At 46.0% G+C, this 24177-nt stretch overlaps 1 protein-coding gene across 1 annotated transcript in view; it reads right to left on the minus strand.

The window, feature by feature from the left end:
• Positions 1-346: 346 nt before the first annotated feature.
• The window catches only part of LOC108248139 (striatin, calmodulin binding protein), a 25780-nt gene continuing 1949 nt past the window's right edge, over positions 347-24177 (minus strand). The window contains exons 2-17 of the mRNA XM_017436694.3: positions 14168-14271; positions 12995-13068; positions 10861-10939; positions 9417-9587; positions 9140-9275; positions 8902-9058; positions 8279-8389; positions 5997-6140; positions 5768-5904; positions 5292-5467; positions 4768-4815; positions 4565-4686; positions 4325-4492; positions 2684-2824; positions 2410-2598; positions 347-1042 (exon numbers count right to left, since the gene is read on the minus strand). Coding sequence (XP_017292183.1) covers positions 873-1042; positions 2410-2598; positions 2684-2824; positions 4325-4492; positions 4565-4686; positions 4768-4815; positions 5292-5467; positions 5768-5904; positions 5997-6140; positions 8279-8389; positions 8902-9058; positions 9140-9275; positions 9417-9587; positions 10861-10939; positions 12995-13068; positions 14168-14271 — 2127 coding nt within the window. The 3' untranslated portion in view covers positions 347-872. The remainder of the gene's footprint in view (positions 1043-2409; positions 2599-2683; positions 2825-4324; positions 4493-4564; positions 4687-4767; positions 4816-5291; positions 5468-5767; positions 5905-5996; positions 6141-8278; positions 8390-8901; positions 9059-9139; positions 9276-9416; positions 9588-10860; positions 10940-12994; positions 13069-14167; positions 14272-24177) is intronic.

Consider the following 24177-nt stretch of genomic DNA (forward strand, 5'->3'; position numbering starts at 1 on the left):
GTTCATTCCAGAACCAGGATGTTTGACTCGGGACGAGCCGGATATTTAATGTCCGTGTCGTGGTACCAGCTTCGCCCTGAAACACACAGAACTTGATTTTATCCCAACCGCACTCATCAAAAAAAAGAAATAAAATTAAAATAAAACTAAATAAAAAGAAGCACCCGAAACTCGCGCCGCACAGTAAATTTTTAAGACTGAATATATATTTTGTTTATTATAAGCATTTGTAATTTTACATCCAATGTTAAAACGGACAACATGGTGACCCCACCCGCTCTGATTCCCTGCCGTCCCCTCCCCTCCCCGAAACGAGCTCGTTTAAAAGAACATTTTAAAGACCTTTTCAAAGCAAAGGCACATTTCGCAATAGAGGTTTTTTTTTTTTTTTGTTTCTTTTTTTTTAAAAAAAAGGAAATTAAAGGCAGGTCAGCAAGCAGAGAGGAGGAAGCTGGACCTTCTGCACAGAACAGAACCGGACTTGGAGAAAAAAAGGGGGGCGAGGGCTGGACTTGGTTTTTTCTAAGAGGTCAAAGGTCGAGGGAACTGGGGGTAAGCAAGGAGAGGAAGAGGGGGGGGCCACTCTTCTATAACACTTGTCCTGAGCCTCCTTTTCGCGGAGGGTAAGCTTGAGTCTGTCTGCGGGGGCTCTGTGGCCAGGCACACCCAGGCCTGCCTGGATGGAGGGCGTGGTGGAGGAGGGGGGGGACCAGAGAGCCGCCGACCCTCTCTGAGGCGGCGACGTAGTCTGCAGGTCCGACAGGAGACCGGCGGGCTGCTAGGTGGGTCCGTCCCCCGCTGAGTCTCTATTGGTCCCTGATCGCAGGAGACAGAGAGGCGAGGCTGCGAGGGGGGACGCGTGCAGCTCCACGTCATACGAACACCTTGGCGAGCGCGTCGGCCCCGGCGCTGGCGATGTAGCACTTGGAGGGGTGAAACGCCACGTCGTGGATGGACTCCTCGAACTTCTTCCTGTGAGCCGTGAACTCCTGGATGCAGGTCTTACTCTCCAGGTTCCACAGGCGGATGGAGCAGTCGTGACCTGTTCACAAGGAACCACAGCTTTTATTTCACAAAATAACACCTGAAACGAACCAAATGTTACCAGAGGAATCATTCGGTAAAAACAGGTAAAGGGTTCAAACGGCTCCTCTGGTCCGATGAAGACCTGGAGTCCAAACGTGAGCCGGGGTGAAACCACGCCCCCTTTTTCTGTTCTCACCGAGTGATTTCCACCCGGCGGGGCGCCTCGTTCGTTTACAAGAACGGAATTACAGCAGCAATTTGAAGCGAACTTTAAAAAAAAAAAAATTTGCCACAAACCCAACTGAGCGGCCCCGCACCTGTCTGGATTCTCACGAGTCTCTTTAACCGTTCAGGACGTTTAAACGCCTCATTAATCTCATTTTTTTTTAAGATTCCTAAATAAAGAACCAGGTTCTTGTCGACAGTTTAACATTTCATTTTTTTATTTCCTGGTTTCTAATAAAAACCACCAACATTTCAGCCTAAAACTATAAAAGAAAACATAAAACGGATAAAAATAAAATCAGACTCGGAGCTGTGACGGCTCAGGACATTAGAGTGAAACTCCTTTGTGTGATTTTTTGAAATGTTTTAGACTCAGAGTCTGATTTCTTGTCTCCACTCATCAGAGTTTGATCGATTCTTTTTTCCTCTCAACTCGGATCAAATCAATTTTTATTTTCTCAGCTGAAAACTTGATAAATCGACGCGTGAACTTGCGTTTTTACTTCTTGTTGCTTTGCGAAACAATTTTCATTTTGACTAAAGATGGCTGCTTTGAAGCCATAATAGGCTTCAAGAGAGTCAAAATAAACCATTTTTTAGTGTTTTTGTAGGAATAAATAAGCACTAAATATTCATCACTCAATACCAAAAGTCTACGGCATAATTTGCAATAAATGAGCAAAATCAGCAGAATTGTGTTTTTGTTGCCAACAGTTACGGGTCGTTTGTTTACATTCGGACGGTAAAATAATCCCCGGATGTAAACGGAGTCAGAGGGAGACGGGAAAAGGTGAATTTCTTCTTCTTCTTCTGAGAAGAAACGGCGACTGAAAGCTGCGAGGACGACAGAAGTCGAGTCATTCTCGGGAGGAAAACAACTAAATGTGGGACTACAATCCGACGAAACGAGCCGAGATATTCCGGAGAATTTCCATAACTGATCTCTGGATTTAAACAAGGAATATTTGCTGCTTTCTGAGCCAATTTTTACAAAAACCTTAATGAGTTTGAGTCACGTTATCCCTCAAAACAACCATTTAATGGTTTTAGAGGCATAAAAATCCAAATCAAAACTTGATAAATTCCATATTTTCACAGCTTTAAGGCTTGAACGGCCAACCGACCCAGTCTTTTTGCCGCCGGCGGACAGGTACTCACTGCCTGACATGAGATAAAGTCCGTTGGGGTCCACAGCCAAGCTGGTGACGGCGTCCAGGTGGGCCACCATGGAGTGGATCAGCTTCCCGCTGTTGTTGTCGAAGAACTTGATGTGTCGGTCCTCCTGCGCCGTGATGGTGATGGGAAGGGTGGGGTGGCTGAGGACTTTGTTGATCTGACAGGGCGTGTCTGGTTAAAAGAAGAAGAAGAACAAGGTTTACATTTCCCCGACGCTGTTTGGCGTCGACGGCGCCGGTTTGACCTCCGAACTCACCCGGCTCCAAGCCGGACTCCAGGCTGAGGACCAGCTGGCGGGTCTCCATGTTGAAGAGGCCGATCTGGCCATTCGTGAAGGACGAGACCAGGTGAGCCGGTTCGCTGCACACCAAGTCCACGGAGGAGGGAATGCCCAGCTCTGGTGCACAAACAAAACGCCGTTTAACTCCAGAGAAACAAATACGGCAAAACATATCAATGAAATCCGGGTTCCTACACACAGCTCTATGTCTAAATTTACTGTAAATGTTTGTTTGTTGCTGTGGTTTCATTATCTTTATGTTTAAAACAACAGATGAACAGCAGGGAACACTTTAAACTAGAAGCTTCAAGTCCAATATTTATAATAAAAAGGAAGAATGTTTATAAGATTTTCTGCTGTGACTAAAAAGCAGCAAACTCTACAAGTATTAGTTTAATAATCAGCAGAAATAAAGAAAAATGAGCAACGATTGGGTTCATTCAGACAAGACGCTAACGGGTCATGAAACAAAAAACAAAAATAAAAATTAAAAAACAGGACAGGTGCCGCCATTTTTGTAGTTTCCTTCTACTGAGCCTACGCTGTAACGCCAGTCAGAAGAACTACACGGCCCAGAATCCCACGGCGCCTTCCGGCCGAGATTCCGAGAGCAGCGACGGAGAAACCGATCCGTCCGCTGAGCTCCAGGAACCGGCAGGAAAATGTCAAATTATCCCGACTGAAATGTTCCGAGGAGCGGGAAAGTAGATCGACGCCGCAGCTGCATCTTTTCCCCAAACCTCAGCTGCAGTCTGTGAAGGCGATGCCGTTCAGTTTGTTTTCGTTTCAAACAGAAGTTAACGTCGCCGTTTAAAGGAAACAACGACTCACTGAATCAGTTGTTACGTTCGGCTTCGTTCAGCTGAGACAAACACGCTGTGACCCGTTTTTTTACCTTAACTGACCTCCAAAAAAAAGCTAAAAGCAGGGACTTAGCAGCTGATCCACCACAGACAAACTTCAGGGACCGTAGGCCATGTGTTGTTTCTGTTTTGTGCCCTTTAGAGGAGGGTTTTTGTTTGAGGCAACAAATGCTGTCCTGTTTCACCGCAGATGAATTTTGATGTAAAACACAAAGAAATCTAAGTAAAAATGAGGAACGGATCGGGTCAGATTCAACGGATTTCCTAAAGACTAAATGAAGCAAAGGGACTGAAAACCCACCCCGTGTCACGCTCTAATTTCAACCTCGTTAGACAACAAAACTTATCATCTGAGGCAGAACCGTTTAGAACAGGGGTCTCCAATCCTGGTCCTCAGGGCCACCATCCTGCATGTTTTACTTGTTCCTCTGCTCCAACACACTTGATCTGAATCAATGGGTGATTAACAGGGTTCTGCAGAACATGAAGAGGTGATTTAACCTCTGAATCAGGTGTGTTGGAGCAGAGAAACCAGGATGGTGGCCCAAAGAGGACCAAGATTGGAGACCCCTGGTTTATAAATTGCAACGAAACAAAAAAAGAATTCAACGAGAAAACATCCTGTGCTTATTTGATCGGAAGCATTAATGTTTTTCCGTACTGCATCGTCCTTTCCCCCCCCCACGCTCAAAACGCTTCTTTTTTTTTTAAAAAGCTGTGCAGGAACCCCGTCAGAAACACCGCAGACACCTACGTTTGTTCTCGTTGAACACCGCGAGGGCCGGGGAGGTGGTGTTGGCGTCCCACAGCCTGACAGTGCCGTCCGCGGAGCAGGAGAGGAGGCGCTGGTGGGCGCTGCTGTACACCAAACCCCAAACCGAGTCCGAGTGTCCGCTCAGCTCCCCACGCAGCACCGACGGGTCTGTGAAGGAGGCAGGTCGCTCAGCGTCGGGCAGAATGGATGGTTCAAAAAGAAAAGCAAACGCTACGTTACCGTAGGAGTCGTAGGGATCAATGTTGGGGTTGGGGGTGCTCCAACACTGGATGGTGCCATCAACGCCTCCGCTGAAACACTGCTCGCCTGTGCTGCTCATCACCACACTCAGCACGGCTCCCCTGAAACGAACCGGAACATTCAATCCTCCAAACCGCCGCGGTTAAAACAAACCTCGGTTCCTGCGAGTTCTCGGAGTTTACCTGTGAGCTCTGAACGTGTAGATGGGCTCCACATCTAAAGACGTGCTCCTGCAAACGACGAGGGACAGTTTATACAAATATATAAATATAATACAAATATTAACGTTAAACATTCATCTTCCTCATTTTCTTTCATGTTTCAAACAAGCTTTCATGATAATCATCTTGTTTGTCTTCATGTAGACTATCTGACTTATTCTCACGACTCATAAGCCTTTATTATGTTAATTAAACCTTATCAACATACAGGAAGTCCTCTCTCGTCCCATTTACTGTCGTAAATTTAACTCCTATTTTGGCATCTGCACGTCATTTTCTAAATTTATCAATTCAAATCACCTTTTTTATGCCGTAAAGTTCACTGGAATAATGTAAATTTTAAATAAATTCAATTTTTATTGACTTTCTTTCATGTTACATGACGGATTAACTATCTGAGCAGCTTTAACTCCCAGTAATTTGATTTGCTAATCATCATTTTCTGGGGTTTTTTTGCGTTTTACGCGACGTCTGCGCAGACGTACTTTTTGGCGGGAGCGGTCTTTTGAAGGTTCCACATTTTGAGCGTGTGGTCCTCTGAGGCGGTGACGAGGACGGGCTCCACGGGATGGAAGGTCAGAGCGCGGATCCCGTCGAAGTGGCTCCGCAGGGTGAACTTGGGGTTCCACGTCTTCCTCATGGCGTCCTTGTTGTTGCCGATCTGAGGACAAAACATCAGAATTTAACTTTAAATGTAGAAATAAACTCTAACTAAGGCCATTTTTCAGATTCTTCTGGTCCGTTTTGACCTTTAAAGCAAGTTCAAATTGCTTTTTAGCCTAAAATTATTATGATAAGTGTTCAAAATGTATTTAATGAAAGCTTTTACAGCAATAAGTGACTTTGACATTACTGAGAGGGTTGGTCTCAGATCAGGGAATGGATGAGAAACGAATCGATAAAAGTGGCAGAAAGCGCTTTTCACGGCGCCAGAACTGCATTTGTCCTCCTCCAAACTCACGTCGTACGCCAGACTGTCGGCCTCGTTGGCAACGGTGAGCCCGGCCAGATCCCCCAGGCCCAAAACGTTCTCCATGGCCTCGTCCGGCCCGATGATGAACGGCTTTCCTGAGGTGGGGGGGAAAGTGAGCGCCTCAACTGCGTGGCGGCGGGGGAGAGAGAGAGAACAAACGGTTAAACACGCCAGTCGACGCGAGCAGAGACGGCGTGAGATCAGACTGCTCGGGCACCTTCGTCCGGTCGGTTCCCATCGTGCTCGTTGAAGCGGGCCACGTTGGGCCGGGACTGAGGGGCGGGCGGAGGCTGCATGTGGGACAAGTCCTCACCGTCCCTCAGGTTGGCCAGCATATCTTGAAGCTTGGACCGGTTGGGCCCTGTCAACGAGCCGGGGGTTAAAAGTCAACAAATCTGACCGACGGTGAAAGCAAGTGTAGAAAATAATAAAATAATAATCAGAAATGAGCGCATACACGTGGACTACAGAGGGGAGGGAAGCAGCGCTGAAAAGGAAGGAACAACAGAAACCATAAAAGAAGAGGGTGGACTGTGTGGAGAAAGTGACTTCGTTTCCGTCCGGCCAAAAAAATCTGAGCATCTCCTGAAGCAGCGGACGGCTACAACGGCTCAACTCAACCCAAGATGGCTGCCACAGCCACGTGAACTCAAAAAGCATGATAACTCAGTCGGTTTTGCAGTTATTGAGCTAAATTTCGGCGCGTTAGTAGCTGAGAGTCATCCCCAAAACACACCCCAAGTGCTAAGAGTTAACCAATAACGTCAACTCTGATTGTCTGTTAGCAAAATATCTCACGAACTTCGTTAACGAGCTGAACTAAAACCTGACGTGGCGGTGGCTGAGAGTCATCCTCGACCCGTTAAAAGTTAACATGACATCAACACACGCCCGGTCCCGGTTCAGAACGTGAGCGGTGGCGGGCGACATGCATTCCTCCCTGCGTTCGCCGTCGGACAAGTCTCGAGTCTTTAAGAGTCAGAGCGGTTTGAGTTTGAGTCGACTCCTTTAAACTCCCTCCCTGCTCCACACACCCACCCGAGTGATAAAGCACCCCAAGAGCGAAAGAGGGGAGGAAAAAAACAAAAAAAAACTGAAATGTGTTAAATCAGAAGAGCAGAAAGTGTAAAAGGAGGCGCCGGAGTCAAGTGAGGAAGAGAGGTGCGATGGAGTGAGCTGTTGATCTCATGATCAATCGCAGCGGGAAGGAAGCAGAGCTCGCCTGACAGCTGAAGTAGGGGTTTTTATCCCGTTGAGTCAGAACCACAGAGAAAACAAAGCTTTCATTAGCTATCAGTTTACAGCAGCAGCTGAAATATTTGTGACTGTAGCACCAACACGGCTGACAGATGAGGATAAAGATGGTGATCATTATGTCGTAATGACTAGAGAAGACAGAAACAGATGACTGCAGGATCTACGGGAGCCCAGATGGGACACAGATGGTGTTATTATCACATGAGTCTCTGAGAATTACCACTGTGGACACGATGAGGGCGAGAACGGATGGAGCGGACAGACATGCACCAAGCATCAAAGTTTACAGCCCCAATCACTGAAGACGCCGAGACGTCCAGTAAAATGTAAATAAAAATCTTTATTCTATTCACGGTGGAACGTAGTAAAGATTAAATGAAGAAAATAAGAAAAATGTTGAGTTTTATGGCAGCAACACGTCTTAAAAAAGGCTGTAAAAGTGAGTGGTTCTAATAAGAAACATCTGGAGCAGCTTTCTGTTACTCGTTAGATTAATTATCAGCAGGTCTGAAAGAGGAGTGGAGATAAAACAAGCTTTTAGAGGCTGAATCTGTTCTCCAGGCTGACAGGTTCTGGTTCTGGTTCTGCTCAGGAACACTGTCTGTAAACACAGCTCACCGTGACGTCCACAAACGCTGCTTAAAGCTCTATCAGGCAGAGGAGAAGCCAGATGTGAACAGATGTGTCTCCTCTGGACCAAAGAGGAGAACTGTTCTGAGGTCAGCCTGCCTCTCTGATGGTATGGGGGTGCATTAGTGCCTCTGGAAAGGATCTCCAGGTTTTAGAGCAACATCTGCTCCCATCCAGGACTCTCCTCAGGTCCAGATGTTTACAGACTGATGGGAGAAGAAGAGGAGATGCTGCACAGAGGGAAACATCTGGAACGACATCTTTATGGACGTGTTGCTGCCATATGAATCCAAAATGACCTTTTTTTTCTTCTTAGTTTCAACATTCGATATGTTTACTGTGTTCCACCGTGAATGGAACCATCGCGTTCTGTTTTTTTATTTACATTTAACACAACGTTCCGACGTTTTTTCCTATTGGGGTTGTATTTGAGAAGGGAAATCAGGACAGGAAGCCCTCAGAAGGGCTGAAGAGGCATAACAGGGAAGAAATGAGGAAAACCAAAACAACAAAGATGTTCTGTTTTGGGTTTGAAGCTATTTGGCTGAACTTAGAAAAAGTCAGGATCTACAAAGAGAGAAGAGGGAGGCAGCCATGCCTAACGGGACTTACTCTTCACCCCCTTCTTCCCCTTGCGCTCCTTTTTGTACTGCTCCTTGAGTTTGGTTATCAGGCCCGGGTCCACGTCCCAGGCCTCAGAAATCGGACCCTGGTCATCTTTTTCTACACAGGAGGAACAAAACCAGAGCGAGAGGCTGTTGAGGAACCGCCCAGGCCGAGGCAGGCGCCTCTCTTACTCCGCTGGAGGCTCCTCGGACCTCCGGGAGTAAGCGGGGGACGCTGAAAACAGCTGGAAGCGGGACTCCCAGGCCTCTCCTGATTTATCTCTACAATTTATTTCCTGTCGGCACGAAGGAGCCGACGCCACGAGGCGCAATAAAAGCCAAATCAGCGAAAAAGATAAACGTGAATTTCCATCAACGGGCCAATCATTTTGCGCTAACTACGGAAACCCATCAGCGTGACGAAGGCTTGCAGGGTTCACGACTCGAAGGGACTCGGGTTGACCTGACGACAGAGGACTGGAGACTGGATAAATGGGGACACACAGCGAAACAGATTACACATAAATGGGTCAAACAGAGACGCTCCCATGACCACAGCATGACGAATGAATGGCAGGAACTTCATGAAGTCGTTTTCTTTTTTATCTCAGCTTTTCACCCACGACTCACCCCAGTCTGTGCCGTCCCCCGTCCCTCGGGACTCCGACGACGTGTCCATGTCGTCGGGGGGCAGGAAGTCGAAGCTCTTCAACGCCTCCTCCGTGTCGGGGTCCTCGCTGGTGTCCATGCTGGCCGGCGATGAAGACGGGGTGTTCTTCCTCACGATCTGCGCGGGAAGAAAAAGGCGATTATTTACGATGTGTTTGGGTCTCGCGGCACCCAATCCGAGGACGGGCCGGTCCCTTACCGTCCTGGACTCCACGTTAGTCCTGTCTCTGCCCTCGCTGTCCTCTTCCTCGTCTTCGTCGCTGAGCTCAGCCGCCGCGTTCTCGATCAACTTGAAGGCCTCCAGCACGGCGCTCGTGTCGGAGAGGTCGGCTTTCCTGCGGAGGCACCGGCACACGGTTCTGTGAAGCTCATCTTTTCAGAATTAACCGAAATTATACGAAACCGTTTCGTTTCTCAGCCTCTAAAGACGCTAAATAAATTAAAAACAGCCGATGGTTCTGGCGGCGAGCGCTCACCCCTTGGTGCCCAAGCCCTTCGCCGTGGAGTCCGTCCCGTTGACCAACGGCTCGGCACTGACCCGCTCGCCCGTCTTCCCTCCTCCGTCCCCGGCGAGTCCCAGCAGGGCTCGGACTCGCTGGGACTTCACGTCCAGGATGGTGTCCGTGTAGCCCACCTCCTGCAGGTACCTGCAACGAGTTCGTTAAACCGCAGGTGATTAACGAGCGTTTACTCCCGGGCCGAGCCGGCGCCGCTGTGCGACCTCTTCTCGTCCCCGTTACCAAAACAAGCGCCCAACTCTGGCTCCTCGATAATAAGATGCTAAAAATTGTAATTTAAACATGTCACCGATTGATAAGATAATCCAGCTGTAATAATGTTTTTAAAATTGTTATTTTTTTACAAATCTGAAACAATTTTCTTTACTTCATGTGTGCATAAATCATCCGATGTAAAAAAAATCTGAAGCTTTACAACCATTTTAACAACATTTTCAACATCACTCCCCCTAAATAAAAGTATATTTTTTAACCTTCTGCACATTTAGAGGTTCTTTTTTCAAAGTTAGACAAAAAAAAGTATAGTTCTGTGGAAGAAATCTGTACGAGCTTCATTATTTCAGTTTGAACAGAACGACTAATTCATTTGAGGAAAATGAGTAAAAAAAAAAGGAGCCAACTTTGAGAGAAATGAAGCATCAAGCTGCACCTTAGTGTCTCTAAAATGTTTGTTGCTTATTTATATAATAAAAAGGCCACAATATGGTCTTTATTTAGTCGTTTATGTTGATAGGAATAATTTGCAAAGAGGAGAACGGGCCGGAGACCTGTTGGCTCAGAAACGGATCGATCTGGAGCTAAAATGAGCTCCTTCTGCAGGTGAAATGATGGGAACATGTTGCATTTAAATTAATTAAAGCTAATTTTTGTTATAAAACATCAATGAGTTCATACAGAGAACTCAACCTCCCGACATTCCGCTGCAAAAACTGTAGAAAATCTGGACGGGAAAGCTGCTGAGAGTGCCCCATTCCGTTAAACTTTGTTTCTTATGCCGACTCAGTTTCCGTGGTTTAATAATGTACCATGGAACAGTTCTGAGCGCCGCAGCCTCAGGCGGTGGTCTACTTAACACCAAATATTCCCTCATCCCCGAGGCGACGGGGGATGACCTGCGGCGCTCCGAGGAAGTGGGCGAAGGTGCCGGCCGAAGACTCGCGAGTTAAAACAGACAGACTGGATCGTAGGACGAGATGATCCCTAAGCTGCTGACGCCCCGGGGCACAGTGAGGGTGTAATGACAGCAGCCGTCCAGGTGAGGGAGCCGTTCACCGCGGTCTGTTCGGCCACAGAAGCTTGTTCATTTAAAACAAGCTTGCTACACATTCACAACAACCAGGATTATGTGACTCCAAGCCCGTCGGTTTGCGGTTACTTTCTACACGGATTCAGGCGGACTCACTGCCTCAGGAGCTGCCGGCCTTGTTTCCAGGACAGCTGATTGTTGAGCAATCCGGAGGTCTCGTTCTCGTTGGCCTCGTCTGAAAGGGAAGAGAAGGACACAAATCAGGGCTCGGCGAGCAGCCGGCATTATTCCCGCTGAGTGAACGCCTTCAGTGAACGACAGAAACGGCGGTCTCTGAAAACGGAGCGTCGATATTTAAAGAAAAAGCTGATTTCTGTGAACGTTGATTCAGTTCTTCTTTGTCCCCCATATGTTTATTCACAATCTGCCTACTTGGTTAAAACCTTCAGTTCATTCAGGAGGCGGCTGATGGGAGTTTTAGTTTTTATACTTTTAAAAATTTAACTTTATTTACAAATAGTTGCTCCACAGAAACACACTGAGATCTGTTAATTCCCTCAAACATTGTTCTCTTTAAAATCTGCTCCAGCAGACAGTAGCTGGTCTCATTTTGTGTTTTTATGGTACTTTTAGTTAGCCTTGTAACTATTTTAGCTTTTGATTAGCTTTTAGCTACCCTTTTGCTACTTTTAGCTGACCTTTTGCTACTTTTAACTGACCTTTTGCTGCTTTTAGCTACCCTTTTGCTGCTTTTAGCTGCCCTTTTGCTGCTTTTAGCTGCCCTTTTGCTGCTTTTAGCTACCCTTTTGCTGCTTTTAGCTACTTTTCTGATGCTTTTTGGAACTCTTTAGTTGGTTTTAGCTAGTCTTTTGCAGATTCTAGCTATAACCTTTTGCTGCTTTTATCTTCCAGTTAGCTTCTAGTTACATTTAGCTGTTAGCTAGCCTTCTCCTGTTTTCAGTTAGTGTTTAGCTGCCTTTAGCTGTCTTTTTGCAGCTTTCAGATTCCAGCTAACCTTTCGCCTCTTTTAGCTTTTTCTCGTTTCAGCTCTCAGCTTTTCACGCTTCATGTTCACAGAAAACGTCATTTCCCCGGTTTCATAAACATCACTACCAAATTTACCCTTCAGGTAATTAAATTAAATTTTTTTTGTTAAACTTGAACAACCCGCCGCCATCTTTGGACGTCTTCTGTAAAAACAAAGATGGAATCCGATGCCCAACGCAGGCGAGCTGAGGAGGCTGATATCTGCCTTCGAAAGTGGGTCACAGCTAATTTAGAGGGGTGATGGGCGGGCAGGTGAGCCATCACACCAGGAACACCTCCCTTCCTCCTCCTCCTCCTCCTCTTCTTTCATCTAACACCTCTCTGCTTCACCTCCCCTAAACTCATCAACACTTCAAGGCTTCTGCACTCTGAGCGGCTCTCGTGAATAAAAACGAGGAGGAGGAGGAGAGGAAGCATCGCCGTCTGACTAAATGGCTGCAGACGACTTGATCACAGAGCGATGGAAAGAAAAATAAACGGGAGCTGGACGTTTTGGGCGCCTCGCGGGCTGCGATACGACGATCCGTCTACGAATGAACACCAGGAGGCAGCTGGAGAGCTTAAGACAAACTTACAAATCCCATAAACACTGATTAATATAATAAAGAGCAGAAGATGCGAAAAAACCCTGTTAATCTGCTGACCAGCAACTAGCATAGATGCTAACTTAGCATTGAAAACCCCATAGAGAAGCTAACGCGATTAGCATCGGGTCATTACTGAAGTCAGTCACGTTACGATGACTCCAGCTAATATCTGCAGACATTTTGTTCGTTCTGCAGGGTTCAAACGTCCCACAGAGGCTACGGCAGCCTTTCTGGGACAAACTGCGCCGCATAGCATCGACTCTGTGGAGTGAATAATGAACTTCTGACACCCCGAGAATCCACTCGGGGCCGCCCACGTCCGCAACACAATGTGGTTAATTTTACTGTTCTTTAAAGAACTGTTTTTTGATCAGGGTGAAACAAAATGGCTCAACTGTGTCGTTTATGAGCAACCTTCAAGGCTCTAAACGCCGTCACACACGTCTCCATGATCCTTTTTGAGTTTGTTTTTCCCAGAACTCACTTTTCGCAACGCAGCTTTCAGGACGGCGCGAGGCAAACGGACAAGCTCCGACACGAAACGCTGGCGTCACGCGCGCCGCGGCGCTGTCATCTGAGAAATCCGAGCGAAAGAATCCGCGGCTGATTTAGTGCGAGGAGCTGAAGCCGGCTGGTTTGGGACTCGGCAGACTTACCGGAGTCGTAACTCGGAGGCTTCATGTCACCCTGATTCAACTCCGTCCCGTATTTTAACTTGTGGTACTTCGCTCTGAAAGCAGAAAATAAATCTCTGTAAAGGACCTTATTGTACGAGGCTCTGTGTGTTATATTAAAAAGAAAATAATTTAAAAAATGATAAAAAATATCAACAAAATTGCCCTGAAATGATTGATATACAAAACAAAGACTGAAAGAAGACTTGCTCGTCTGTTATATTGACTTTTCATTTTTCATAAAACTCTGGTAGATAAATAATCACTCAAACTTTATTTATAAAACTCGTTTAGAAACATCTTAGGTTCACCAAAGTGTCGACCAGATAAAATCTAAATATAAAACTAAAGTTGTATATTAGTTGGCAAATAAAATAAAAAGTATCGTTCAAAATAAATCATAAAATTTACTGTAAAAAAAAACAAGAGTACCGTCAGAAAACAGTCAGAGGAATAAAAATCCAAAGCAGGAATTCTCTCAAACAATCCCAAATCACAAAAGGTTCGCCTGTGATCTTGAAATCAATTGGGATCATCCCGTTATCTTGCCGATAACCCCTGTCGGTCGCCTCCGTTTGTTTCAAGCTACAAGAGTTAGCATGCTAGCGGATGATATACAACCTACTGCTAATAACCCGCTAATTAATTCATCGACTTCAGCTCGTTACGCTACTTTACAAGGAGCAGAGAAGAAGAAATATTCTGTGCAGCAGGAACAGTTACTTTTAAAATGAATCCACTCTGGTCTTTACTCATTTACTTGTGATTGAATTTAAGATTAGTGCTAAAAATGTTAAAATTTTTCCTGAGGGTGGGGGAAAAAGCTGAAATAACTAATAAATAACATTGTATTATTACATCATTATACCAATAATATATTCATTATTAAGGAATGTGTGACATTATTTAGGCAGCAAACGTAATAGTTAATGTAAATAAACTATGATATACATCTTAAAGTTTTTGCTTTAAGGCCCACGCCTACTTTACGCACACAGAGCCGAAGGGTTCAAGGTCAGCGAAGCGAGAAAAATCCCACCAATGTGGAATCCCGTGCCACATCCCTCCAAGGCGGCGGCTAATTTTAGGTCCGCAGGAAAGCCGAAAACGCCGCAGACGCAGCCGAAGTGCTCGTGTGGGCAGGAAGGCACTCACCTCTCCTGCTTCAGCGCGTACTCCAGCATTTTAATCCTCCTGACGAGGTCCTTCTTCAGGTTCTCCTGGCCTTTCCTTTCCCCCTGCAGGAAGGCGATCTGGGCCTGAAAACGCACACAAAAAAAAACAAAAACAGGATTGTCGGGTTAAATCTGTACGCATCGACAGATTTAAAGTGGTTTTATAAATAGAATCAACGCTTCCGCTGTTTTGGCGCCTCAAACAAGATGGCCACCAACAAAGACTCGACTACAAAGACATCTACTTCTGTCGAGACTGAAATAGGATGATGTCAAGTCGTTCCGCGCCGGATGATGGAAAATAAAAAGCCTATCTGTTCTATTTCAATCTGACAACCTGTCTCCCTTCAGTAACGGGCAGCAGCTGCCGACGCGCTTCAGTTTGAGTCCGTGCGCACGTGTGCACGGACACGCGTGCACTCCCAAGCCGGGATGCCATGCAGGAGCTGCAGCGGATCGATCAGAAAACAAAAACCAGCTACGCTCGAGGGTAAAATCAGGTTGTAACTCAAGCAGACAGACGCTTTACGCCTCAGTAGCTCGTTTGTCTGCAGCGTTAGCACAATGTCTCACTGGTGGACTGGATCTGCACCATTCAAGATGGCCGCCAGAGCCAACTGACTTCAGCAAACATGATGGTTTAGTTTTATGACCCGTGTCAAATGTTCGTACAGATTGTGTCAAAAAAAAAATCCTTCCGGTTTGACCGGAATCAGCTGCAGAACGAGTCGTTTTTAAGACCATTTTTAGAGATTTTTTAAATGTTTTTTCTTAGTTTTCTGGGCGTATTATCTCTTGGTTGTTTATAGTGATTCACTCCAAACGTGCTGTGATATCTGTGGTTTGTATGTTTTGTGAAGTTTGTGTGCTGCCACCATTTTTGGCCAGGTCTCTAAATAAATAACCCCCAAAAAATGACCGCAACTCGGTCAAATCTACAGACACTGAGCTAAAATTCGATATAGTAGCAGCTGAGAGTCATCCCCAGAATCAGGCAATCTGTTTTTAAAGCTTTAACAACTACATTAAATACTACAGGTCTGTTAGCAAAATATCTCTGGATGAAAGGTGGTGGGCGACATGCTAGTAGTTTGGGATTTGTGTGAAACTAAAGCCTCAAAAGAGAATAAAAGATGCCCAAGAATCACTAAAAATCTCCATTTCTGTGACACCTAAAGGTTAGTGTGTGGAGCTGGCTTACAGTAAATAAAGTCTAAGGATCCAGGAACCCGTCAGGGATTAAAGGGGTCACAGCGGGATGAGGAAAAATGAGGAGGATAAGGATGCTGTCCTCTTAATTATGATGTTAGAAAGACTTAAAGATAACAGTGATGACAAAAGGTTGGGTTTGTTTTATAAAACCACAAGCTGACCCTCTGACGGGAATAAAAAATGCTGACTAAATTCCTTGCATTTTGCTTTAAATGCATGAAACGGCGTTAATGAAATCAGTCTGGATCGTGGAGCTTTGCAGAGACGGCTGCTTTCTGCAACGAAGAGCCGCGGCTCGCATGAATTGGGCCTTTTTTTTTTTTTTTTCTGTTTGTCGTCGACACGGTTCTCCGTAAGGAGCCGGGGGACTGCGTCCGACGGAGTAAACGGCACAAATCAGCACAGCGTTTCCGTCCACAGCTCCTCCCTCCCTCCACTTTCAGCGGCTAAAACAAAATGTCAGCATCCTCAAACCCAGTTTCACCGAGAAGACAAAAAAAACACCCAGAGGAGTGCTTGAACAATTTATTTACCCCATGAAATATATGTTTTCCCTCCCTGGGTTCTCTGAACGTGCGGTTCGCAGGTAAAGGTATGACGCACACAAATAAAGCCATCAGGATGCATGTGGGGAATTATAAATATATCATATATTTGTAATTTCGGGCAGCTGTCTTCTACAGGTCTCTTCGTACACACATCTACCTGCTTCATGTCACCCCAACGCTGATGATTTAATCTAATTAATCCAATTAAAATGCAGTTTTCTGTATTTGAGACGAGCACACCGAGGCCTTGTGTTTGCACCAAAGTAGAGTGCATGAATAGGTGGGGTGCAAACTTGGGACTCCCGCTTGGAATAGGTACGTTGCTCCAAACTTTATAATAAAAACCAGGCGCCGGGTGCAAAGCGGGGGGTACGATCTGGTCGGGTACAAACTGACCAGCATCCAAGTATTTCATTCAGTACGTGGCTAAGATGTGCACTCCATCATAAAGAATCCGAGAATATAAATCCTGATTTTCTTCTTGAACTCAGCCGAAACAAAGACCCTAAAAAAGGTTCAGCTCAGATGAATTTGAAAGATTTTCCTAAAGTCTTAAAGACCGTTATGATTCAAATTTAAAACCTACACAAACTGCAAAAAAAAAAAAAAAAAAGCCGTTGTGGCATTTCTTTTAAAGTGAGAAATGTTATAAACGTTCATTCAAATTCAATAAACCAGTTTCAGGAGCAGAGCGACCTGAATCTTTAGCGAGAAAGTCGATAAGTAAACGTTTTCCAACGAGACTGCAGCACGATGGGACTTTAATTTGTTGTAAAAACTAATAAAATCATTAGACTGAACCAGAAAACACAGAATGAAGAGGAAACGAACTGAAACGGAAAATCTGGACAAATTCAAAGGCCTAAAATCAGCTTTTAATACAAATCTGCTCACAGCTCAAGTAAAAAAAAAGAGGAACGGAACAACACTGAAGCCCAGGATTTTTCAACTGGTTCAACTATTTCTCTCCAAACTGTAGGTGAAAGAATCCCAAACATTCCCAAACGGCTTGCCGACCACCAGGTCGCGCCCCGCTTGGCGTGCGCCCCGCTTGGCGTGCGCGCCGCCGCGAGCCGTCAGGCTGCACAGGGAAGCCTCTCTTCCAGGGGTAATTTAGAGTAATTTGTGTTCGAAGAACTATTTCATAAAAAACAAGCCTCGCAGAGTCGGGGAGAAATGGAGTCAAGTGTCTCACCACCACCTCCTAAAATATGCTGCAAAGAATTTAGCCCCAAAAAAATAAAAAAAGGAGAAGAAGAAGAGGCCATCTTTAATGTGATCCTGCCTGATGGAGTAAAAACCGTCACAAATAAATGAGACGTCAGTGGGGACGGCTGCCATTTCAGTCAAAACGTCTAATTCTGCTGCACCGTCCACTTTACCCGGTCCCGGTCCTCCGGCCAGGACCCCCCCCGGCGAGGCCCCTGGCGCTCTGCCGCGACCAGAGATAAAGAAGAGAGCAGCTCTGTGAACCTCTGGCTCGCCATCACTCCTCGATCAAACATCAACCCCGGGGAAGGATCCAACGAGAGAGACACAGGAAGCGTTTGATTCCCGGTGCCTCACACTGACCGCATTATTGCGCCGCCGGATAAGGGGGCTCTTTAGTCCGTCCGACGGAGGGACACGAAGAACGGGGCGTCCATCGAGACAAGAAAAGAGGCAGAAGAGACAGGCTTCAAGCTGGAGGGGAAATCAGAAACCATTTTTGCATCAGCCAAGGCCTACGAGCTGAACTTGGCTTTAAACTCTGTCGTGAGATATTTTGCTAACAGACAGCTAATGGCGAAGCCTTAAATAAACACTTCAGCTAGTCATTTTAAAACAAGTTTGGATATTTAGCTCAGACCTAATTTGAGCTCAATATCTGAAAAACAGAGTTCAGTTAAAACCATTTCTTTTTTTTGTTTGTTTCAGATCAGCTGTGGCGGCCATGACCTTGACCTTTGACCCTTTGACCTTGAACTCAATAGGGATCATTCTCGATTCATGAGGTGTCCAGCTGTGCAGTTTGACATTTCTACGTAACACAGCTGCCGAGTAAACTCTCAGACAAGGTATTCACAAAAGGTTACCTGTGATTTTGACCTTTGACCCAATGACCTTGAAATTAATAGGGATCACTCTCAATTCACGAGGTGTCCAGCTGTGCAGTTTGACATGTCTATGTTAAAGGGTTAAAGGGTAAATTGTCCACAGATGGACAGATAACACCATATTATAATCTGTCCTGTTTTAGGACGGGCGTAAAAAATAAAATAAATTGTTTTTTAAAGTTTCAATCTGAAAAAGAGTCAAAGGATTATAATCCTCACTAATCTGCACCAATTTAAAAACCATTCACTCTGAATGGCATAGAAGTAGTTTAATTTCTTCTTCTTTAATCACTTCAACTAAAAGACAAAAACTGGTTTTATTTTACGCTCGAGGGTTACGATCTTAAAGTCTGGCATTTGTCAAAAACACAAACCCAGACGTGTTTCCTTCCAGACGTTTTCTGCGTCATCCCTGAAGACACAATGACTCCATTTAATCTGGAGACAGCGAGCGCGGCGAGAAATGTCTCTGAGCTCACTCGATGTGGAAAAGGAAATTCTGCGGCTGCCTAAAACGAGCACCGAGCTTGCGCACAAACAAAGAACAACACTGGTCCCACACACAGCGGAGCTGCTGGTGCAAATCCCACATTTACAATGCAAACAAGCTCAGGCGACGGTTACAGCAAAACCAGCGAGCAACATGATGGCCGCCGCCGATAACCAGCCACATTCCACACATGCCGCCACACCGGCAGCTACAGGAAGGCCAAAAATAAAAAAAAAGGTGCTTAGGACGACTGCTGCTGCTTCTTTTCCTTATAAAAACAAAAAACACGCCACAGGATATTAAGAAACCCCGAACAGCAGATCGAATCGTCGGTTTTACCACCCTGCTGAAATAAAAACAGACATTTCAGGACACCGATCCAACTATTTCAGCAAAGTTTGGCAGGTTTTTCTCTCTTTATTGAACTGTAAACAAAGCTGAAAGACAAACGTTGCAGAAAAAACAAGTATAATTTAAAAAAACGTGGGAAAGGTTCTCAAAGACCCGGATATGTTTCGAACATCGTGAGGGGAAACCCGTCCCTACAGCTGTACCTTCGCTGGATACCGGGCCTGAAAAGCGTCCATTGTGTCCACGTGTTTGGACGCTGTCCTGCGGCGCTTCTTTCTTGCAGTTTAACCCAACACGACCGCCGTCTGTCCACGGCTCATTTTCAATTTTTTATAGTGACCTGGAGGTGTTTGGGGTCATTTTCTGCATTTCCGGGTTCGAAACTGACCGACCCTAAAGACAAAAACGGCCGTAACTCGGCCATTTATACAGATGTCAAGATAAAAGTTGGCGTGGTGGTAGCTGAGAGTCATCCCCAACACATGCTCCTACCCATTTCGTTTACGTAGTTGTCAAAACAGCGTCAACTCTTAAATTGTCCCTAGGCGTGAATGAGAGCGTGAACGGTCATTTGTCTCTACGTGTCCCTGCGATGGACTTGCGACCTGTCCAGGGTGTCCCCCGCCTCTCGCTGGGGACAGGCACCGGCTCCCCGCGACCTGGAAAGGAGAAGCGAGTGAAGAAAATGGATTGATGGCATCCGACAGCCTCATGCCTTGATATACTGAAGCACATTTAATAATTCCAAAAATTAAATATAAAAACATCGTTGAGTTCAGGGGGATCTTCAGTAACTACCACCCCAGCTTCACGTACACGGAAACAACCTCGCTCCTCAGTATTTACTGCCAATTAATGCGATCCTAAAAACTGAAACCGCTTGGTTTCATCTGGCGGATGGCGGCGGCAGCGCTCCTCTGGAAAACCCAGACGCTGACACCGTGAGCGTCTCAAACCGCCATTTTGATTCCTTCTGAGTCCCCTGGAGCAAAAAAAAAAAAAAATCTATTATTCCTCTAAGTCTGTTTTCGTCCCACCATTTTACCCTTAAAGCTTACGTCATGCTGCGGTGCCACATGACAGCGTTTGCAAGCAAAGGCACGATATCCGTGTTTTCAGACGGTTTTACATTTAAATTATACAACCAACACACTCAGGCGGAGAGACACCTCCTCCTAGCAGCATCACAGCGAGATCTTAAACAGAGCACCTCTTTAACGTCTGAAATTTACCACTAAATGTGTTTTTATACGGCAGTATGCACAAAGTAGACACTGAATTAACTTCCACTCGCAGATGAGAGCCCTAATCAAAGCTGATATCTGTAAAATGGACAAACACAGAGCCGCAGACAGACAGGCAGGACGTGAGTACATCCGAGGGAACGTTTTGATCCTGGTGACGACCTCGGCTCTGCTGTAAAAAACCCGGAGGAGGCAGGCGACTCTGTGGCAGCTGTCCCACACACCCCCACGATGAAGGCTGGAGGTGTGAATGTTGGACGGAGAGGACAGAAAGGCCCTGGTGAGAGTCCAACAGGGACAAAAAAAACCCAAAAAACTTCAGCTACCGAACACAGAGCCGAGCGTCGGGCGTAGAGGAGCTGCTGCTGAAACGAGTGGTTCCGTCGTGGTATTTTTACTCAGGAGGCCCGTGCTTCTTTTCGTTTTATTTTACCAAACATAAAATGCACACGAAGAGAGCAAAAATAACCGCAGCAACGGGGGTGGATATGGTATCAACCGAGGAATGACGGTGGCTCCCATTTCCAGATTTCTGAATGCCACAGTTTACGGTTCGGTCCTCGCTGTAGCGCTGCTGAGCTAATTACGATCCAGAGGACGACGTTATTGAGTCATCTAAGAGTGGGTAATTATTCCCACAGCACGAAAACACAAATAGCTCTCCTTCAGAAACGCTCTCCCGTAGTGGAGATGAGAAGCGCAGCGGCTGAGTGACCTTCGACCTTTTCCTCAGTGTCAGATTGTGGCTCTGGACGGATGCTTCGAGCAAGGAGATACCCCTAACAGAGCAGGGATTTCCCCACAGCCGGAGAGCTGACGAGGGCCAACAGGATGCAAACTGATCCCAGCTCAGTCAAAAGGCCTGAAACGATCCGCAATAATCGAATGAATACAGGTCACAATACCTGACAACGTGAGCCGGAGTTGAAATTTGTGTAAAAATGAGTCCATAAAGACACCATCTAGCAATCCAGGTAACTAAAAGAGCAAATAATCCTCCTTATCGGCCCTTAAAGTAAAGTTTTATAACAGCCATGTCTTCAGAAATAACCCTTTGTCCTATAACTTGAAACCGACCATCTAACGTCAGCCTAACCTGAGTTTCCTGCTTGTTGCCAGGTGATAAATCGCTAAATTTCAACAGACTTCGTCTCATTTCAAAGCTTTCGAGGTGCAGAATCTGTAAACCACATTAGGTTCACCTTGAAAAGTTCCTCACTGTGACTTATTTTGCCAACACGGGTCCTGAAGGAGCAGAAGGGTTTTGGTGTGGCATCAACATTCGGCTCCGTATCTGTAAAAATGACCGGATTACAGCCATTTCTGTGAGCCAAACCCCCCCGCTCTGCTGCCATGCTGATCACTCGAATAACCGGAACTTCTTCTGGGGTTTTTCTGTGATTACCAGGAGGAAATCCCTGCATCTGTCCCTCAGCACAGAGGACATCACCGTCTCCTTGTGTCCTCCCAAGGCTTTCAGTCAACGCTCCTTCAAACTCCTATCAGCAAGGGATTCTGGGATACATTCACTACGGCGTCAAGGTTATTAACGATCCCCCTATGATCCTAAACGCTGTGCATTAATGAACCAATCACCATAAATCTGCACGGTGCTGCAACGAAGAATCACGTTTCATCGTGTGGCAATGCTCGTCTTCTAATCTATAAAATGACAAACAGCTAAAAGCTTTTTTCATCAAACGTTTACATGAAACTAAATTTGGTGAATAATTCCATTTAACCCTTATAATCATTAGGATTCAGAAACGCAGACAAACCGAAGCAGTAACCGATAACTAGTCCATCAACTGGAATTTAATTATGAACGGCGATCGGATGCGTTATCGAGGAATGCTACAGGAAGAGGTCAGGTGGGGCACGTACGGTTCGGCTGGTTAGACAACCTTTTAACAAGCCCGGAACAAGCCCACAACATCAGCCGAAAGGAAGCAGAGCGATCATAAAAATACTAGAAATTACTTGTGGTTTTAAAACGAACATCGTTTCAGTTTCGACTCTGAAAATCAGAACACGTGGCTACGTTCATGATGGTATCAAAGGTTGCCGTCCAAGACGTGACAAATCTAACAAGTTAAAAAAAGACGAAGCACCTGGACTTGGCGAGATGTCAAAGCCGATACATCACCCACAACTCCCAGTTTGGACAGTAGGGTTGGGTGACGGCCTAAAAATCCTCCATCATCAGCTCGACTTTCCACGACTGGCGATATTTTCGTGCATGTGACTTTAAGTGGGTTTTTTGTTTCCCGGATATTAGCGGCTGAAATGAGCTTCCTCTGTAGGATGGCCGGGGTCGGCCTTAGAGAGGAGGTGAGGAGCTCCATCATCTGGGGGGAGCTCGGAGTAGAGCTGCTGCTCCTCCTCGTCGACAGGAGTCAGCTGAGGTGGTTCTGATCTGATAAGGATGCCTCCTGGACGCCTCCCTTTGGAGGTTTTTTAGGCATGTCCCGCTGGGAGGAGACCTCGCGGCAGACCCAGAACTCTCTGGAGGGATTCTGGATCCTCTCTGAGGAAAGGGAGGTCTGCGTTTCCCTCCTGGACCTGCTGCCTTCCTGACCTGACCACAGATAAGCGGTAGAAGACGGATGGATTGACGTTTTTTTTAAAGGAGGGACAGATCAAGCATCTATTCTCCGTACAGCTGTGGAAACCAGCTGTTTGCTTTTTGTTTTAAAACTTATGACAAGAAATAAACCAGATCTGAGGAGCCAGCTCTTGAGCTGAAACTAAAAGCTACAGAGAAATTTATCGCGCCGAGAACGAAGACGCGGTCAACTTCTGACAAGTCCTTTTTCTTTTTATCCCAACAAGCGATATCTTTAAAAGCTGGAAAAAAATTATCTTTAAACAGCTGATTTTCCTGACAAGCTGGTCATTAACTGTCTGTGAGGGCAAAGTCTGCGCCACAGCGAAGCTTCAATTTACCTGGTTCTTAGAAAACACGTTCTCTGTCTGGAGAATCTGGCCTATAGTCAGGGTTATATCTAGAACGTATCTGCTGATGAGCGGAGAACCGTTCCCATCGCAACTAACCCTAAAAAATGGATGAAATGCAGACTGAGATCTCGGATATGAAAAACAAGCAGATTTGTCACGTTCAGAGATGATTACCAACTAAAAGGGGACGATCAGAGCAGGATGAAGTCGGTAAAAATTCTGTTTGGCGACTTCAGTTGCACCCGCTAGAGCCTTTCCTTACGGTGGCTGTGGATCGTTGTTGTTCCACTAAAAGGTAATTCTCCAGCAGCTCCTGATTAAAAGCGTTCCTCAAGGACAGCACAAGGTTACATCCCGCCGCAGCTCTCTGCAGAACCGGAACGTGAAGAAGCTAAACGGCGTCACCCGAAGGAATGCACGTCGCCCGCCGGCTTTCACGCTTTCAGAATTTCGAACTGAAACCGCCTCACGCTGAGGAGCGACGGCGTTATAACGTCACACACAATCTCAAGTGCCTTCATGCGCTGTGAACGACTCTCGGCTACTACCACACCGAATTTTAGCTCAATGTCTGAAAATTTCACTAGAGTTGCAGCCATTTTTATAAAGGCTAGGGACGCCATCTTGAACCTGGTCGACTCCAAAAGCTTCTGAGCGTTTTATTAAGATCAGTCAGGTTAGTTCATGAGATATTTTGCTAACAGACAGGGCTGACTGATGCGTCAAGCTCAAAATACATCTTGAGGACGATGCTCAGCTACAACCACACCATATTTTAGCTCAGTATTGGTAAAATTAGCAGAGCTACAGTTGATTTTTTGTTTGTTTTGTAATATCAGTTAGCTCTGGCAGCCAATGATTACTTTCTGAAAGTTTCATCAAAATCCATCCAGCGGATAATTAAATATTCTGCCAACACAGGCAAAGACATCATCGCTCATCCTTTGCCTTAGAAGGCGAGCGATAACAACAACAACAACAGTGTGATTGTCATTTCGCCTACAAAGACGCATCTCCCGCGAGAGCGATCGTCGTGCACGACAAGCCGGAAGCTGCGAGCAGCAGGTCTGGAGCGGGGGGGGGGGGGGGGG

The sequence above is a fragment of the Kryptolebias marmoratus genome, linkage group LG22, assembly GCF_001649575.2.
Source record: "Kryptolebias marmoratus isolate JLee-2015 linkage group LG22, ASM164957v2, whole genome shotgun sequence".
Classification (NCBI taxonomy): domain Eukaryota; kingdom Metazoa; phylum Chordata; class Actinopteri; order Cyprinodontiformes; family Rivulidae; genus Kryptolebias; species Kryptolebias marmoratus.